General features: G+C 37.0%; 1 protein-coding gene across 1 annotated transcript in view; it reads left to right on the top strand.

Moving 5' to 3' along the window:
- Positions 1 to 17825, top strand: part of FKTN (fukutin) — a 32483-nt gene extending 14658 nt beyond the window's left edge. The window contains exons 9-10 of the mRNA XM_063455207.1: positions 15050 to 15177; positions 17471 to 17825. Coding sequence (XP_063311277.1) covers positions 15050 to 15177; positions 17471 to 17684 — 342 coding nt within the window. The 3' untranslated portion in view covers positions 17685 to 17825. The remainder of the gene's footprint in view (positions 1 to 15049; positions 15178 to 17470) is intronic.
- The last annotated feature ends 3199 nt before the right edge of the window (positions 17826 to 21024 follow it).

The following is a 21024-nucleotide window of genomic DNA, read 5'->3' as shown; positions in this document are numbered from 1 at the left end:
TAGTCAAGTATGACAGTGTATGTATTCCAATATGAAGTTAGGCAATTTACTTTTGTGTGTCGGCTGTTCCGACGCCAAGAGTCCTGTAGTCAGGGGGAGGTTTGGGGCTGCGGTTAGTGTGGCTTGTGCATGCTTCGGTCGGTCATCCGATGCCCCGTCGTGGGCCATTACTCACAGGTGGGCTCAGTTCTCTGTGGGGGGCTGTGCAGCCTTGTGGTGGCGGGTGGTTCCTCCAGCCCGGGGACTGCGTGGACAGTAGTGCTCTGTTCCCACGGGTTAAGAGTCTCAAAAGTCCTAGGGTTCTTCCCGTAGGATCAGGGCGGCAGGTGCCAATCCTTGTCGGCGTGGGTGTTCCGCTGTTTCTTCGGTCTCACCGCTGTCGTGTCTGTGGCTGGTGTCTCCGCTTGTGATTGCGTCGGGCTGCAGACTTGGGCCTCCACAGGTGTTTCCGCTGGCACAGGTGGCTTGGGTAAGTTTCACCCCTTGTGGTTCCGATGCCGTGTGGGGAAGTGCGCCTGTTTGGGTCTCTGTTTGCCGCACTCTGCTCTTGCGCTTTGTGGAGTCCTCCCCTCTGCCAAGCTGTCGTTCCCTGTGTATGCTGGGCCCAGCATGGACCAGTGTTGGTGGTATGGGTCTATGTTTCTGCTCCAGGCGTGTCCAGAAACGGTTGCAAACAGCCTCGAACCTGGCGTTGAAGTCTGCTGCCCAGTTGCTGGGAGTTTGTCGATCTGAGTGGGTAGCGCCACTGTCGGCCATTTTGATCGGGCCTCGTGGTCTCCACTTATCTGCTGTATACTCAAGGGTATTTTGTAGTTTGGTCGTCTCAGTCTGGGTAGGTGGACCGGGATATCCCCCACCGGTCCTGGGTGGGGAAGGAGGTGATTTGTCGGGGTCCCAGTCACCGTTGTTGTGCCCGGAGAGCGGCCGTCTCTCCGTGGCTCAGCTTCTGGTAGGCCGCAAGCCTCGGCGTATCCGCTAGGCTGAGTTAGAGTTCGAGAGAGGCACCGGTTTGTGCGGTAGCCCCTCCTGGACACAATTGTCGTGGTCTCAGGCTTGTGGGTCTCAATGGCTGGGTAAGATGCCCCGTTTTTTGTTCCCAGGCGTGGGAGCTCTTGCCTGGCACGTCTGGGCCGCTTGGTTGCTTGGCTCCGCCCCCTTATAACTAATTTAGATCTTTGATAGAGACTGAAGATTCCCCTACTGGTCATTCTACATTTTGGTTTATTCACTAATTTGATAACTTGTAAAGAGTTCAGAAATAAACTGCAAATTTAGAGAACCACTTAAGGCAACCAGACCACTTCATCAAAATTTGAGACTGGGTGCAGTGTCCATTTAGTTTGAACTATTCAATCTAAAGCAGGGGCTCTCAACCCAGTCCTCAGGACCCCCTACCAGTCCAGGGTTTAGGGATTACCTGGGTGTGTCTAAGGTGTTTAGAAAAAGGGGAAAAAAACACCTTAGACTCTAAGGTGTTTTTTTTTTTTTTCTTTTTCTAAACACCTTAGACACACCCAGGTAATCTGGACCCTGGACTGGTATGGGGTCCTTGAGGACAAGGTTGAGAACCCCTGATCTAAAGCATGCCGTTTAGTAGATACAGCAATGTTATGATTGCAGGTTTAACAAACCTCTAGCGACTGTCTTCCTGACAGCCACTGGAGGTGCTTCTCATGTGAAAACAGTCAATCTTTATTCTTAATCAAATGCTGCTCATAGAGAGCATTTGATTGGTGCAGTGATCTTTTGCATATGCACACTAGCATTGGATTGGCTGGGATCATCAATCTTGATGATCTCAGGCTGGGAGGTGGGATGGCACACTTTTTTTTTTTGGACCAGACTTGTACTACATTGAGGGATGTTTAAAATGGCTGTGTCACTTTTGAACTTTCATAAATCGAATTTTCCCGAAAACTTCTTGTAGACCGTGTGTAAATTTCTTAGATATTCTAGTGGAATAGAGATATACATGTACAAAATAGGGACTACTTGCTGTCCTGTAAATGCCAATCTGACAATAGATGGCGTTCATTGTCATTTCACATTAGCTGGACACATACAATGAGCAATAGGTGCCTGTGGCACCTTATTGCAAACAACTGTCTATTGAAGATATTGTGGCCCAGCATGATTTTCCATAGACAAAGTTGTCTCATCTTGTGCATTGCTGAGAGTTCAGTTGTGATGACCACTCCAGGCAGATAACGTTTCCAGAAGCCAACAAAGTATCAAAGGGACAAAATGCCTTTGCTGAGGAGCGATACCTGTAGGCAAGCATATGATTTAGGAAAACAAAATCCCCCACAAAAATAAAATACCCTATAAAGTTCCTAGTTTTTCTAGTGCAAGCAGAAGCAATAGGCAGACTCTTCCCTGCCAATAGGATACTAAACCACTCATCCCAGTGAGCAGGATTTTTCGTATACTGTTAAGCAGGAGTTTATAGAATGGGTAGTACCACAACTATACGTAATTCCTTTCATCAAATAGGACACTAATGGCTATATCGTGACTGCTATTCACAGAAGCAGTTTTGTGAATGGGACTGTGTACTGTTATCTGCCAGATTCACATGCACACAACGGATTGGAGTTGTAGGAGTCTGGGTGATGGTAGGTGCCCAGTCCAGTGTGCACTCATAAGTTGGAAGGATCTTTGACAACAAAGGAGGAAATTAAATTTACTCAAATAATGTCTCTACCCCATGCCCATAGGTACAGAAAATCTAATAAGCAACGCTGTGCAGAGAGATTTGGTCTAAAGTTTAGTGAACACCGTGATCCCAGTTTCCTTGCACACTTTGGTTTATAACAGGATTACTGGGACCCTTTAATCCCTAGTGCAGGGTAAAAGTGTCATGCTGATTGAGAAAATTCATAAAAACAAAAGGTTCACTGTGGACGTTATCAGTTCTTATAGTTTATTGCAAAATATAGACTCGGCAAAAGTAAACATTTAATAAAACGGTCTATTCCGAAAGATTTATATTTAACTGTTGTAAACACAAATAGCTTAGAAAATGCCATGTTGTTGATCTGAGCTGTCCTAATATCATGGCCCAGTAGGTGGCAGCACCATTCAACTTTTTTGTGACCATTTTTATTTTTAGGAAACTGAGATGGCTTTGCAGTTTGCTAAGAATCAGTGGAAACATTCAGCAGTATCAGTATTAAAAAAAAAAAAAATCTGTTTTGCTTTTTTCTATATTTAATATTCGTAGTAGTCATTAAAAATTGTAATGAGGTATGGGTTTTCAGGCAATTTACTTTAAGCAATAAATTAATCATTTCTAAGGTTATTTACTGTGAATTTAAAATTTTAGGCCAGAGCATTTTTCCAAATGCACTGTTTGGGCCTTAAATTTGAAATTCGCTTTGAATATCCATCAAATCTCACTTTAGTAAATAACCCTGTCAGTCTTCAGCTGTAGGCTTGTTTCCAGTGTTGTTGCAACTTTTGTTTACCAACTAGCTGCTACTCACTAAAGTGCATGTTGATACAGTTCGTGAGTAGCGTCTTTTTACTAACTGCAATACCACCACTGAAGGCCGGGTCTTACTGGCTACCACTACTTAAATCCAGTGACTAAGTAACTGCTAATGGTTCCTATCACGGGTTTGTGAGTCTATTGCTGTTATTCCTTCAATCCTCCACTAGTCCTAATTCCAGATGTGCTGAATATAGTGAAAGTATTCCCTTTGTGTAGTGTTTCCCCAATGTAATGGACGCAACCAGTCATATTGGGTAAAATCAGCAATCTGAGCTTTATTAGGCCACACTCTGCTTCTTATGCAGTGCCCCTAGCATGGGGTTTCTAATACAAAATCACAGGGGTTTCCTTCCCACAAGCCATTGTGTTTGAGAGATAATTAAGCCCCAATTAAGCTAATCCAATTATCTCCCAAATAGGAAAACTGACATACAATTTTTACATATCACAAAAATATATGACCACAGCATTGGAACCCCACAAAAATTATATTCCCGAATAGCACCGATCTGAGTGCACAACATATCCAATAAGAGCTCAGATCAGTAAAACGAAAGTTATGTTTGTGCATATATGAACTGGCTTCCTGGTAGAGGTGGTATTGTCAATTTCAAAAGGGGTTAATTTGATTGTATGGGAGCTCAGAGCTTACAACCTAAATTCCTCTTTGAAGCTGGGACCTCAGCAGAGCTACTCTGTAAGGTGTGAGAAGTCACACACAAGTTGCCTGGAATTCCGCTTTCAGTATAAACCAACTCTCTCATCTGCCATATGTCTTGACTCCCTTCTAGATAAGGAGTCCTCTGACGTGAACAAGCCCTGTGTTCCAATATCATATCCGATAAAGATATAAAAGAGAACCTATCCACAGACTAATATTCCAGCCTCATTTTTATCATATGCGAATAGGATAGGGGACAATCTGCTAAATACAAATAAAACAAAACAGCATAGCGTATAACTGTGTGGAGACTGGCACTGTTATGTATTCATAATTGGTCACTCACAAATTTGTGGAGATAAAACAGCTTTGAGTGATATATTTTTCCTTCAGTGTCCAGGATGTTATCCCTCCTCACAGTTTCATCAATCCATAGATGTATATATCTCAAGAGAGGGAAAATATATACAAAAAATGTAGTGCACTTCCAGAGTATGAATAAAAAAGTATTTAATAACTTACATTCAAGTTTAAAACAAACAGCATGTCACCATAAAGCGTCCTACGCGTTTCGTCCTTAGCTTGGACTTCCTCAGGGACTTGGTGTCAATAAAGTGCAATAAAATATAATAGCAGCAATAAAATACATCCCTCCCACAGTCCTTTTATACATCCCCATTCAGTGTTGAAGTTCTTTCAGCTGATGTTCGATTTTCTTTTTCGCGGCATGGGGCCGGATGACGTCATCACGTACGTTGCATGCGTTCCACTTGCGTTTCACGGAACCGGATGACGTCATTGCGTGCGTTGCGTGCGTTCCACTTTGCGTTTCACAGACCCGGAAGTGGGTCGTGATCGTTGGTCACTCGTTCTGTTACACTGACTCAAAGTATATTCAAGTGGGTGGACAAAACGGGGAAGGGGAGAGGGAAACAATTAAGAGAGTTCTCTGGAAGGCACTATCTTTCCAAGGCAGATGTGAAATAAAAAAACGAAGAAAACATATATTTATATTACAATCTGAGTTTGTAAATCTCTTAGTATGTAACCCATTTTCACAATTGAAGAATACAAATCTATATAGAGATGTATGTTTTTCCTTGTTTTACATCTATGTACAATTTATATAACTCATACCCAGAAATATATATTTTGTATACCTAAGACTATATAAAGGAATCTTAAACTGGACATCTCGTACAATTACAGTGTAATATGTATTATACATATGATGTACAGATGATACTGTAGTTGGTGGAACCCATTTTCATTGTACCTTTGTCTCATTCATCTTATGGAAAAGAGATATATATATCTCTAGATAAAGAAGGGGATATATTAAAAAATGTTAAGTTGTATAAATAAAAATAAAAATCAGATTCAATCAAAATGTTTTTTTAAAAAAACGGAGGGTAATAGCTTTATTCATAGAAAAAGTTGTCACAAAGATAAATGGCTGGAGACCATACCAAGAAGCCAGCTAATACGAGTGAGAAGGAATTGTACAAAAAATTCAGACTTTAGGGAACAAGCCAAACATTTAAAAAATAAATTTATGGCAAAAAAATATGAAACAACTTTGCTAGACAAAGAAATTAAGGAAGTAGGAGAAAAGAACAGAAGAGACTTAATAGTATCTAATCCCAAAAAACATTCTAAGGACAACTATAATTTTTCTTTTTCGACCCAATATAACACACAACATTGGAAAATAAAAAAGATTCTCAACAAACATTGGGATATCTTACGTCAGGATCCCATTTTGGGGAAAGTGCTCCCAAAAAAAACACCAGTCATTTTCAGGAGAACAAAAAACTTAAAAAATCTATTGGCACCAAGTTATGCTCTAAAAATTCCACGCAAAAGTACGACTCTAAACATCAGCGGTTTCAACCCCTGTAATTCTTGCAAAGCATGCAAAAACCAAAAATTTACCCAAAAAAAAGAATTTATAAGCTTTACTACAAAAGAGAGATTTAAAATAAAATCGAATATAAATTGTAATACGAAAAACGTGGTATACATGCTACAATGCCCTTGCGGGAAACAGTACGTGGGGAGAACATGCAGAAAACTAAAAGAGAGGATATTAGAACATCAAAATAATATCAGGAAAAATTCAACGAAACATATAGTACCACTACATTGCAATACCTGCAATAAATTTGATTGGCGGAATTTCAGTTTTTTGGGTATAGAACATGTGGACCCATATTGGAGAGGAGGGGATTTGACCAAAAAGCTCTCTCAAAGAGAGACTTTTTGGATCAATAAATTAAAAACACTCCAACCCCTTGGTCTAAATTTAGATATAGATTTATGGAGTTTTTTTGAAGACTAAATGCACCATCTATTTCATATTCTGTTTCTGTGGAATGTTTGGGAATCATTGCACTTTTCTCTCATTCAAAAACTAAAAATTATTGTTATGTATATACATTTTTTCATTTTATTCTTATTTCTAATTTAACTTAATTTTCATTTTTATATTTTATTTTTATTTCTATTTTAATTTTATTTTTATTTTTATTTTTATTTTTATTTTTTTATTTTTTCATTTTTTATATATTCTATATATTTTTATTTTTATTTTTAATTTTATTTTTAATTTTTAATTTTATTTTTATTTTTATTTTTATTTTTATTTTTATTTTTATTTTTATTTTCATTTTTATTATATTTATTATTTTTATTTTTATTTTTATTTTTATTTTTATTTTTATTTTTATTTATACAACTTAACATTTTTTAATATATCCCCTTCTTTATCTAGAGATATATATATCTCTTTTCCATAAGATGAATGAGACAAAGGTACAATGAAAATGGGTTCCACCAACTACAGTATCATCTGTACATCATATGTATAATACATATTACACTGTAATTGTACGAGATGTCCAGTTTAAGATTCCTTTATATAGTCTTAGGTATACAAAATATATATTTCTGGGTATGAGTTATATAAATTGTACATAGATGTAAAACAAGGAAAAACATACATCTCTATATAGATTTGTATTCTTCAATTGTGAAAATGGGTTACATACTAAGAGATTTACAAACTCAGATTGTAATATAAATATATGTTTTCTTCGTTTTTTTATTTCACATCTGCCTTGGAAAGATAGTGCCTTCCAGAGAACTCTCTTAATTGTTTCCCTCTCCCCTTCCCCGTTTTGTCCACCCACTTGAATATACTTTGAGTCAGTGTAACAGAACGAGTGACCAACGATCACGACCCACTTCCGGGTCTGTGAAACGCAAAGTGGAACGCACGCAACGCACGCAATGACGTCATCCGGTTCCGTGAAACGCAAGTGGAACGCATGCAACGTACGTGATGACGTCATCCGGCCCCATGCCGCGAAAAAGAAAATCGAACATCAGCTGAAAGAACTTCAACACTGAATGGGGATGTATAAAAGGACTGTGGGAGGGATGTATTTTATTGCTGCTATTATATTTTATTGCACTTTATTGACACCAAGTCCCTGAGGAAGTCCAAGCTAAGGACGAAACGCGTAGGACGCTTTATGGTGACATGCTGTTTGTTTTAAACTTGAATGTAAGTTATTAAATACTTTTTTATTCATACTCTGGAAGTGCACTACATTTTTTGTATATATTTTCCCTCTCTTGAGATATATACATCTATGGATTGATGAAACTGTGAGGAGGGATAACATCCTGGACACTGAAGGAAAAATATATCACTCAAAGCTGTTTTATCTCCACAAATTTGTGAGTGACCAATTATGAATACATAACAGTGCCAGTCTCCACACAGTTATACGCTATGCTGTTTTGTTTTATTTGTATTTAGCAGATTGTCCCCTATCCTATTCGCATATACCTATTGAAGACAAGAGGAAGTCTTCGGGGATCTACCTGGATACTCCACCTATGATATAGGGGAAGTCCTGGTTTGCTTTCATTTATATTTTCTTTTCACTGGGTTGTGTTCACATATCTTGTTGTTTTTGTTTGTATATTATCATCCTCACCATTGTGACACAACCGTAATGGCAACTTATTCATTTGCAAATATACAAAGGGGTAGAAATGTTAGATTTGAAAAAATGTTTCACCAAAATATAGACAATATCCCTTTAAGAGATTCTGATAATTATTACTTTACCAAATTAGAACGCTTAATGGTAAAAGAAACAAAAAAATGGTGGGAAGTGTCCTATTTGGAAAGCTACCTTAAAGAGGGATTAATCCCTAGGGGATTGAGAGTGGAAAAAATCCCTGCATGTGGTATAGATAATGAGGAATTCCTAAAAAAATGGGACTTAATCTTAGACACATGCTCACAAAATCTTATGAAATTAATAATTGAATTTGAAAAGCAAGGCAGAGAACAAATAGAGACAGATATCAAAACCTTAGAATCTGAGGGAAGTAAGAATATAGAGCCCAATAAATATAAAGAAAAAGAACAAGAAATCTGTAATGTAATTAACAATTTGGAAGAAAGAATATCAGAAACTAAAAATAATAAAATGAAGAGAGATAGAAGAGATAAAACTTTCAACACTTTTTCCACTAGTAACAAAATTAAGAATAAACACAAACGAAATTTTGATAGAGACACCAGAAACTTTGAGGGATCACAGAAAAATACCTCCTTTAGAAGACAAGATACATATAAAAGAAACATTTCACCCACTCGAATAAGAAATCCTTTAATTAACCAGACACAAAATTCACCCTTTAAAATTAGAAGGCATTCTAATAATTACACACGAAGTCCACCTGTCACAAGACGCAAAACATTTACCACAAACAATATCTCACAGACCCGAAATTCCTCTAAACAAAGGGGAAGGAGGGAATCAATTTCCCCAAATCGACGCGACTCCCCCCCAAAGAGATCTTATGCCCAGGCAACAAGAACTAATCTGGAACATACAGATGAGAGTGAAAACCTTTTTTTAGAGGGAGGACCCCATCACAGGGATGGGAGAATAACTCAATTCTTCAAACCACGTTACAATCACCAGGGAATTACATCAGACACCCACTCAAAAAGAAAAAGAGTAGAGGAGAATCCACGAAGAGAGGACTCTCTAAGACAATAGAGAAGCAATACGGAATTTATAATTTAACTGATATAGAGCTGAGTGATACTGATTTAAAAGCTTTAAGCAAAGGCTTAAAATTTGCCCCTAACCAAAAAATGAATTTCTTCAATACATATATTGATGTCCAAAAATACATCCGTAAAATGACACTAAAAAGATTTTTTCTAAAAAGAGAGAAGAAAGTACAAAAGAAATCACCACAGAACAGAAACAATTCAAAAAGAAATCACATTTCTATCCAGTAGGGGACAGAGGCCCCTTTCTAGAAACATTCAATAATATGGTATGCCATGACCTAGAAAAATTGGAAAAAGAAAAAAACTTAGGAGTGAATAAATATAATATGAGTAAAGAAGAATCAGCAAGCATAACTAAATTACAAAAAATGGACACCATAGTAATAAAGGAAGCTGACAAAGGGGGGGCTATAGTCATCATGACCAGAGATTACTATATGAATGAGGCACATAGAATTTTGGGAGATATAGGAACTTACATCAAACTCACAGGAGATCCAACAAAAAGATTTAACACCATCTTGGGATCTTTATTGGAACAAGCATATAAAAATGATATAATTTCTAAAAACAATAAGGAATATCTTTTCAATAATTTTCCAATAATACCCATTTTTTATTTTCTCCCCAAACTACACAAGAACCCCACAACCCCCCCAGGTAGGCCAATTATCAGTGGCATAAACTCCGTATCTGCCCATCTATCAGAATTTGTAGATCACCACCTCCAGAAATACGCACAAGAAGCACCTTCTTACTTAAAAGACACTGCCCATGTTTTAAGAATTTTGGAGAATGTAATTTGGGAACCCGATTATGTCTGGGTGACCATAGATGTCATGTCACTATACACAATAATAAAACACAACAAAGGTATAGTTGCAGTGGAACGTATGATGGAAAAAGATGAAAATATACCACCAAACTTTCGAAATTTCATTTTAAATAGTATCCACTACATTCTTAAACATAATTATTTTTTCTTTGATGATTCATTTTACCTTCAAACCACCGGCACAGCCATGGGGACCAGGTTCGCCCCCAGCTATGCAAACATATATATGAGGGATTGGGAATCCAACCACATATGGAGTGGGCATAGCTGGGTAGCGAACCTGGTCCTATGGAAACGTTTTATTGATGACATAATACTAATCTGGCGAGGCTCACACGAAGATTTGTCATCATTTATACACTACATCCATCAAAATGACTATGGTTTAAAATTTACACATGAAACAAACACCACTAGCATTAACTTTCTGGATCTAAATCTCTTCATAGAAGATAATCAGATTCAATCAAAATGTTTTTTTAAAAAAACGGAGGGTAATAGCTTTATTCATAGAAAAAGTTGTCACAAAGATAAATGGCTGGAGACCATACCAAGAAGCCAGCTAATACGAGTGAGAAGGAATTGTACAAAAAATTCAGACTTTAGGGAACAAGCCAAACATTTAAAAAATAAATTTGTGGCAAAAAAATATGAAACAACTTTGCTAGACAAAGAAATTAAGGAAGTAGGAGAAAAGAACAGAAGAGACTTAATAGTATCTAATCCCAAAAAACATTCTAAGGACAACTATAATTTTTCTTTTTCGACCCAATATAACACACAACATTGGAAAATAAAAAAGATTCTCAACAAACATTGGGATATCTTACGTCAGGATCCCATTTTGGGGAAAGTGCTCCCAAAAAAAACACCAGTCATTTTCAGGAGAACAAAAAACTTAAAAAATCTATTGGCACCAAGTTATGCTCTAAAAATTCCACGCAAAAGTACGACTCTAAACATCAGCGGTTTCAACCCCTGTAATTCTTGCAAAGCATGCAAAAACCAAAAATTTACCCAAAAAAAAGAATTTATAAGCTTTACTACAAAAGAGAGATTTAAAATAAAATCGAATATAAATTGTAATACGAAAAACGTGGTATACATGCTACAATGCCCTTGCGGGAAACAGTACGTGGGGAGAACATGCAGAAAACTAAAAGAGAGGATATTAGAACATCAAAATAATATCAGGAAAAATTCAACGAAACATATAGTACCACTACATTGCAATACCTGCAATAAATTTGATTGGCGGAATTTCAGTTTTTTGGGTATAGAACATGTGGACCCATATTGGAGAGGAGGGGATTTGACCAAAAAGCTCTCTCAAAGAGAGACTTTTTGGATCAATAAATTAAAAACACTCCAACCCCTTGGTCTAAATTTAGATATAGATTTATGGAGTTTTTTTGAAGACTAAATGCACCATCTATTTCATATTCTGTTTCTGTGGAATGTTTGGGAATCATTGCACTTTTCTCTCATTCAAAAACTAAAAATTATTGTTATGTATATACATTTTTTCATTTTATTCTTATTTCTAATTTAACTTAATTTTCATTTTTATATTTTATTTTTATTTCTATTTTAATTTTATTTTTATTTTTATTTTTATTTTTATTTTTTTATTTTTTCATTTTTTATATATTCTATATATTTTTATTTTTATTTTTAATTTTATTTTTAATTTTTAATTTTATTTTTATTTTTATTTTTATTTTTATTTTTATTTTTATTTTCATTTTTATTATATTTATTATTTTTATTTTTATTTTTATTTTTATTTTTATTTTTATTTTTATTTTTATTTATACAACTTAACATTTTTTAATATATCCCCTTCTTTATCTAGAGATATATATATCTCTTTTCCATAAGATGAATGAGACAAAGGTACAATGAAAATGGGTTCCACCAACTACAGTATCATCTGTACATCATATGTATAATACATATTACACTGTAATTGTACGAGATGTCCAGTTTAAGATTCCTTTATATAGTCTTAGGTATACAAAATATATATTTCTGGGTATGAGTTATATAAATTGTACATAGATGTAAAACAAGGAAAAACATACATCTCTATATAGATTTGTATTCTTCAATTGTGAAAATGGGTTACATACTAAGAGATTTACAAACTCAGATTGTAATATAAATATATGTTTTCTTCGTTTTTTTATTTCACATCTGCCTTGGAAAGATAGTGCCTTCCAGAGAACTCTCTTAATTGTTTCCCTCTCCCCTTCCCCGTTTTGTCCACCCACTTGAATATACTTTGAGTCAGTGTAACAGAACGAGTGACCAACGATCACGACCCACTTCCGGGTCTGTGAAACGCAAAGTGGAACGCACGCAACGCACGCAATGACGTCATCCGGTTCCGTGAAACGCAAGTGGAACGCATGCAACGTACGTGATGACGTCATCCGGCCCCATGCCGCGAAAAAGAAAATCGAACATCAGCTGAAAGAACTTCAACACTGAATGGGGATGTATAAAAGGACTGTGGGAGGGATGTATTTTATTGCTGCTATTATATTTTATTGCACTTTATTGACACCAAGTCCCTGAGGAAGTCCAAGCTAAGGACGAAACGCGTAGGACGCTTTATGGTGACATGCTGTTTGTTTTAAACTTGAATGTAAGTTATTAAATACTTTTTTATTCATACTCTGGAAGTGCACTACATTTTTTGTATATATTTTCCCTCTCTTGAGATATATACATCTATGGATTGATGAAACTGTGAGGAGGGATAACATCCTGGACACTGAAGGAAAAATATATCACTCAAAGCTGTTTTATCTCCACAAATTTGTGAGTGACCAATTATGAATACATAACAGTGCCAGTCTCCACACAGTTATACGCTATGCTGTTTTGTTTTATTTGTATTTAGCAGATTGTCCCCTATCCTATTCGCATATACCTATTGAAGACAAGAGGAAGTCTTCGGGGATCTACCTGGATACTCCACCTATGATATAGGGGAAGTCCTGGTTTGCTTTCATTTATATTTTCTTTTCACTGGGTTGTGTTCACATATCTTGTTGTTTTTGTTTGTATATTATCATTTTTATCATAGTTGGAATGGGACAAACACGATCTTCCATTCAAGCCTAAACATTATTTGCGAACAAGGGGAACCCACAAAATCTGTTCAGTAACCGAACAGAATGGAACAATTCCATTTGAATGCAGGAAAACATTAGACGATACAAAGTATAATTAAGGGAACATATGCGAGGAGTGCCATCTCCTGTGACCATTCCAATTATTCATTATGTAAGCCTTTAACTGCTACTTGGTGACTGTTTTTCCAACCATATCTCTAGTCCTTATCGGCTGCCTGAGGCAAAGAAGATAAGAGTAGTCTTTAGTTCTGAAAATAACAATCGTTCTCTGAAACTGCTATGTTTACAATAGGCAGAGTTAAACCTAGATGGACCTGGCACCCAGACCACTTCATTAAGCTGAAGTGGTCTGGGTGCCTATAGTGGTCCTTTAAGTAAACAAACTGTGCTGTCACATCTGATTCAAAATTATTTTTTTTGCCATGTAGGCTGTGTGAGTCACAGCCAGGGGAGTTGTGGCTAGTGCTGTATAAACAGAAACAAAAGTGATCTAACTCCTAATGGCAGAGAATTGAGTAGTAAGACTGCAGACACATAATCTATACACCAGAACTGCTTCATTAAAGGGACTCTCCAGGCAGCCGAAATTACTCACCTGGTTCCAGCGCCGGGAGCCTCGTGAAGCCGCGCCCCCTATTTCGTCTAAATGACGAAATAGGCGGGCGCGAGCAGGGAGCAATCAGGCGCTTCCATTTGGAAGCGTCATTGCTCCCTTGTGCGCATGCTCGGCTTTGCTGCACATGCGCACATACTTCAGAGGGCGGCATTCATGCCGCCCTCTGAAGTCCTGAGCGCACTACCGCGCATGTGCGCGGCCGCGAGCTGAGCTGACTGACAGCTCAGCTCGCGGTCTTTGCCCGCCCCCCTCCACCGCTGACAGGCTGGAGAGAGAAGGCGCGCACACAGTGCCTTTTCTCTCCTGAATACGTCTGACAAGTACAGGGCCTTTTTAGGGCCCTGCATGATAGGAAGTCCCTCTGGTGGCCGTCTGAGTGACGGCCACTGGAGGTATTCCTATCAATCAATGTAAACACTGTATTTTCTCTGAAAATACAGTGTTTACATTAGATTGCCTGCAGGGAGCTATAGATCTCACCTGAACAAATACATTAAGCTGTAGTTGTTCAGGTAACTATAGTGTCCCTTTAAGCTAAAATAGTTTTGCTGCTTAGAATATCCCTTTGAAGCCTCAAAACTTGCTGGGGCCCTTCTCATGCATATCATAGGGCCTTGTTATTACTGTGTTCACATCAACCAGGGCCTCTTATTTGAGTTTTACCCAATGCCTTGCAAACATATGGAGTAATGCCACTTTTTAGGATGATTGGGATGCTGAGTTATTAACAAACTAGAATAACAATGTGTTGCAGGTGTAAAAGCAGATAAAAAGGTTTGCATTAGGAATACAAATAAGCTCAAAAACTATACAAACTCACCCCTTCACTCAAACACAAATACTTCACACAAATGTAAATCCACATTTAAAAAGTGAACATTATATTCAGAAACACCCCTGCAATCAAACGCAAACATTTCATACAAACACAACCCTGTATTAAAACATAATAAATGTATACAAACACCCCTTCAAACACCAACACTGTACATTACACTATAGCGCCAATAAATGCTGCAGCGCTGTACAGATATACAACCTAAAAATTGACTTAGGGTGCCTTGGAAAAATACTGAAATATTAAGGACGCCTTGAATCTAAAAAGTTTGGCAACCACTGTATTACACAATACTTTTTGGACCTACATGGCTGTATGGAAATGTAACAATTATTTGTATTAATTTTTATGTTCAGGTGGAAGATAGCTTAGAACTCTCATTTCTTGGAGATGACGATGTGAAACTTGACATTTTTTTCTTCTATGAAGATGATGATTATATGTGGAATGGAGGAACCCAAGCTAAGAGTGGAAAGAAATTTAAGTATGACTGCTTTGCTTAATTCATTTTTTTTTTAGTGTGACAGAATGTAGGCTAAGTTTAACTAAAATGTTAGACTTCAGACAAGGTAAAACAGTCAAAAATAATTGCCATATTCAAAATAATGAGATATGGGTACCTAGCTACATGTGGGTATGTGGCTGCTCATATGGGGGGGGGGGGGGGGATATTGGGGGGAGTTTGTGGAGGAGACATAAGAGCACAGGAAAAGCAGGTAAGCAATCATAAAACAATATAGAAGAGAATATATAAAAACAAGGTAAAATGCTACAATCATTTACTTTATATATCTATATATATAATCTTAACGTTGAATTATTAAAAAGTTATTTTTAATAATTCAACGTTAAGATTATATATATATAGATGTTGATATAAGATTATAACATATAGATGTTAAAATAGTGCCTCATCCTGTGTTATCAGGTTAAAGTAATGTTACCACTTGTTTTGTGCTGTAATTTCCTTTTAAAGTTCCTACAGAGCAGGCCTTTTGGTTTTATTCATATTTTTTTTTAGTTTGCTTAAATCACAACTTGTGGAACTCTCTGGAAGAACAAAAATATAAACTCTTATAATGTAATGTCTTAACCCTTTAAGAAAGGTGGCGTTCTATTCCACTTCCTTTTTGGTGTGGCTCTAAATGCTGGCAGGCGGCATAGAACGTCCCCTTCATCATTATTACTTACCCGATCACCGCTGTTCCCCTGCCAGCGATCGGCATTGCTTCCAGTCTGGGGGGACTGCCTGACAGCCTAGACAGTCCCCTTCTGCCCCGTGGGCCATGTGATCGCTCTGAAAGAGCGGTCACATGGCCGCAATAGGCATCCATAGTGCTGCCTGCACAGGTAGTCTCCCTGCTCCTGTAATATATATAAATATATATATATATATATATATATATATATATATATATATATATATATATATATATATATATATGTATGTGTAAATTTCTAAAAATAAAAATAAATATATATAATATATATTCTCATTTCGTTTTAACTGTATTTTGATATGACTATATATTCATATCAAAATACACTTAGAATGAAATATATGTATAAATACATAAAAATAATTTAAATATCCAAATACATAATTTTATAAATAACTTCATAAATACACATGTAAACTCCAAATATATAAATATGCATATATTTATAAAATATTTTTACACAATTAAGTAATTTTATTGATTACAATTTGAGAGACCTGCCAGAAAGTCCAGAGAATTTAATTTGCCAACACTATATTTAACCCTGTAACTTTCCAAGACGCCCTAAAACCTGTACATGGGGGGGTACTCTTATACTTGGAAAACTTTGCTGAACACAAATATTAGTGTTTCAAAACGGTTAAACGTATCACAACAGTAATATTGTCAGTCAAAGTGACGTTTTTGCATTTTTTAACTTTTTTTTGTTTTTTTTACACACACAAACGGCACTTAAACTAATGATACATACGTTTTGAAATTCCAATATTTGTGTTCAGCAAAGTCTCCCGAGTATAACATGAAAACCCCATGTACAGGTTTTATATTGTTTTTGAAAGTTACATGGTCAAATATAAGGCTTGTTTTTACATTTTTTCACATTGAAATTTGCCAGATTTGTTATTTTGCCTATTGAGAGCTTATCTCTGCATTTTTTCACATACATCTATAAAGGCTAACTTTGGCCAGTGTATGTGACTAAGTGACTACTAAAAAAGAATGAACATAGCCCAAATGAAATACCCTGGGTTGTCTACTTTTGCAAATGGTATGCCATCATGGGGGTAATTCTCATTCCTGTGCTACGGTACAGTCTCAAAGGCAACATAACCAGTCTGGCAAATTTAATGTGTATAAACTGAAAAATGAAAGGTGCTATATTTGCAGTAAAAGCTAACAGTATTATGAAATTTACAGTTAAAATGCCACACAGAACAAGATTTATTTTTAATTTTTTTAAATCTCAATTTCTCACACTTTTTTTATTTTAGTTTTTATTCATAATTAATTGTTTCATATATAAATTGTTCATGTGAAATGAAAGCCCTGTTTCTCCTGAATAAAATGATCTATAATAAGTGTGGGTGCACTTACTGTAAAATGAAAAAGTGAATTACGGTTGAACAGCGTTAAAGCACAAATTCAAGTCTTTAAGTTTTGTTTTGATCACAATGTGTACAACTGGTTCAGTCCTTAAGGGGTTAATGTAATCCCGATTTGGGGCACAATATAAGCACAGTTGTTTACTGAATTCAGTCATTTTGTTTTTAATTTCAGATACCTCTTTCCAAAGTTTACACTTTGTTGGACTGAATTTGTAGAGCTAAAAGTTCAAGTTCCCTGTGAAACGCTGAATTACGTGGAAGCGAACTATGGAAAGAACTGGGATGTCCCTTTAAAGATCTGGGACTGGAAAAGCTCCCCAACCAATGTTCAGCCAAATGGCGTGTGGCCTGTGGATGAGTGGGACAATGTCATTCAGCTATACTGAGGAAGTAAACATTAGCTGATCTTCAATCATGGCAACTTGTGTAACGTGTTTAGACTAACTTGATATTAACCAGTTTATAAAATTTCAAAAGTATTTGGTGTTGTATTTATTGCAGAAGATGCTTAAAATCGTTAAAACATGTATCTTCGTGCACTTCTTTATCCTTCTTTTGGCATCTTTAATTACCAACTTACCAATATGCCTACTAATTAAGGCATTTATTTAATGTTTTAAGTTAAACAAGTTTCAAGAAAAATGTATTGGCATAATTGGTACTACATAGCTTTAAAACATAAATGTAAAAATAATCAAAACCCATTTGTAACAAAGTTTAGATTGTACCCAATCTATAACTGGTTTAATGTGTCTCGCTTCTGTGAAGGTGTGCCTAAAATAATCTGGGTAAGGCGAGGAGACTTGCAATAAAGGAATAGAATGGGAACGTTGCGGCTGGGGTTTTAAATTTTGTTTGTTTCACCACTCTACTGTTAAATGGGTTCCCATGCTCATTCAGCAGATATTGGGTACCTATCAAAATTATTTGGGACTTTGTATCTGGACTTTTAGAATGCCATGGTCTTGATGGCCATATTGCGATAACTATATATAATGTTAATGCTCCTTAAAGAGACATTCCATAGGACACTGCTGAAGTGCTTTATATATGAAGTGTTTCCCCCCCCATTTTACCAAAAGTTCAGATTTATTTCCTGGTTTGATTTGCTTGGTAGAGATAAACTCAAGAGGCATCAATTGCCCAGAGCAGCTGCCTCAGAAAGACTTCTCCTTGAGCTGCATTGGGAAGTCTGTAATTTGATAGACCCAAAAAGTCTTGGCTGGAGAAGGGGAGGCATTGCAAAGGCTTCAAACAAGAGAACTGCAGTTTTTTGCAAGCTGTTTTTAGACGTACCCCTAACGGAAAAAATACATAATTAAATGCAAGCATGCTTTGATTAGGTTATACAAAACCGTGGTTTTACATTTGGACAGTCGAGTGTCCCTTTAAAGGGATGAATACTTGACTAAAGCATATCTAAAAATACATACAAACCTTTAATATCTATATACACTGACTGGCCACAACATTAAAACCACCTGATTTATATTGTGCTGCCAAAACAGCTCTAATGTATCAAGACATTGACTCTACAAGACCTCTGAATGTGTCCTGTGGTATCTGGCAACAAGACATTGGCAGCAGATCCTTTAAGTTCTGCCCAAACGTGGGCCCCATTAATCGGATTTGTTGTAGTCTGCTACAATCTCTAGGTATGTGGTATGTGAAATTAACATCCTCCTAAATGCCAGGAACCAAGGTTTCCCAGCAGAACATTGCTCAGAGCATAACTATCTCTGCCGGCATGCCTTCTTGCCTCTTGCACCATTACTTCCCCAGGTAAACAAAGCACACACAAAATTCCATCCAGTTAATCAAAAAAGAAAATGTGATTCACCATTCAACCACCTTCTATTGTTACATGGTCCAGTTCTGATGCTCACGTCCCCATTGAAGGGGTTTTCGGCCATAGACAGGTGTCATCATGGGTACACTGACCGGTCTCTGGCTACACAGCCCCATATACAGCAGACTGCAAAGCACTGTTTTTGTTTTTTTTGAGATCTTTCTATCTTTGTCAGAATTAAGTTTTTGAGCTCTTCTGTGTGATTCGACAAGTCTTCACTCCCCAAGTGCATCAATAAGCCTTTGGTGCCCATGTTCCTGATGCCTCTTTACCACTCGTCATTCTTCACACCACTTTCTATTGGTAACCACTGCATACTGAAAACACCACACAAGTCTTGCCGTTTTGGAGATGCTCTACTCTAGTGTTTACCGACCCAGTCCTCAAGTACCTCCTAACAGTACAGGATTTAGGGATTACCCAGTTGTGTCTAAGGTGTTTTTAGAAAAAAATTAAAATAACACTTTAGACACACCAGGGTAATCCCTAAATCTCGGACTATTGGGGTACTTGAAGACTGGATTGGGAACCCCTGCTCTATTCAGTTCATCTGACAATGGTTTTAATGTTGTGATTGATCAGTGTATCTATTATATAGAGAGATGTAGTGACTGCTTTTTCTTATGTAAAAAATAGTTGACGATGGGTGGAGCTTAAGCAAAATTCATTTAAAAATTTCAGTTGCTAAGCTACTTTACGCTCAATTTATCAGACAAAAGAATCCCACAGAAGGATAAATTAAGTCTTCATAGACCGGGGAGAACAAAATATCCACATCCGAGTATTGTTATCCAGTGCAAGTAAGAAAATAAAAATATAAGGCAGGTGGGAAGGGGGTGAGAGTAAGGCTTAAAATACAAGGGGAATAAGGAAAACTTACAGGGACACTATGAAGTGGTTTCGGTGCAGTGCCTCTGTCACCACAGCCCTGCAATCTAAAACATTTCCATTTAGTAGACAAATGTTTTAATTGCAGGCTTAAATGCATGCCTAGTGCATGTCTTCCTGACAGCCTGTCAAGGTGCATCCACACTCATAAAAGAGTTTGACTCGATTTATGTGTCGTTCAACTTCGAATGTCATCACATGGTGATCATAGAGAAGCATTTGACTGGACAAGCATTGTGCATGTATTTCTCATTCCTACTGCTTCTCTGTAAGAAGTACTAGATTTGATGAGAAGCCAGGAAAGCAACACCTGCTGCATGATTTAGTGGCAGGAGGAGTGGGTGACAGCACCCACGTGAAGTCTTTGAGCACTGGAAAAAAGTAAGCGATAACTAACTTTTTTAATTTAAATTTTGGGGGGGGGGGGGGGGGGGGTCCTACTAGTGAGAACACAACGGTGTTGGTAATACATGTATTAATACGTGTTTATATTCCTAACTTTTAAAGAACTAAAAAAATCTAAATCGATGCTGCAAACATACTGCTTTAAAAGGAAAGTTTTGATGTATATCTTGACATGAATGCCCCATGCTTGTTTTAAGCACCAATGATGGTCACTCATCAAAATCTGGTCTCAAAAAACCTCACTTTGTCAAGAAATGTCCTAGAGGCCTGTGGCAAATAAGTAGGGTATTCCTTGCTGGTACAGGGCCGAAAATGACCAGTTGTGATTTTGGATTTGGTATGGATTATTATTCGTTCTTGAGAGTTTAAAGCATTGGGAACCCTCTACAATGGTAGTTCCTTAACCAGCACTTTAGTGCTGCATTTGTCAAGATGTAATCCATATCCCCATTGGAACAGAATTAGAATTACCTTAAATTCTGACACTTTCGAGGAGCATGACGTCTGTTTTGCAAACTTCTTCTCTGCTCACTTGTACAAGTCCTTGTATGTGTGTAGTGGTTTAGTTATATGCATCATTTTCT

This window comes from Pelobates fuscus, chromosome 5 (genome assembly GCF_036172605.1).
Source record: "Pelobates fuscus isolate aPelFus1 chromosome 5, aPelFus1.pri, whole genome shotgun sequence".
In the NCBI taxonomy this organism is placed as follows: Eukaryota; Metazoa; Chordata; class Amphibia; order Anura; family Pelobatidae; genus Pelobates; species Pelobates fuscus.
Note: the sequence above shows the minus strand (reverse complement) of the source record. Positions and strands in the feature narration are given on the sequence as shown.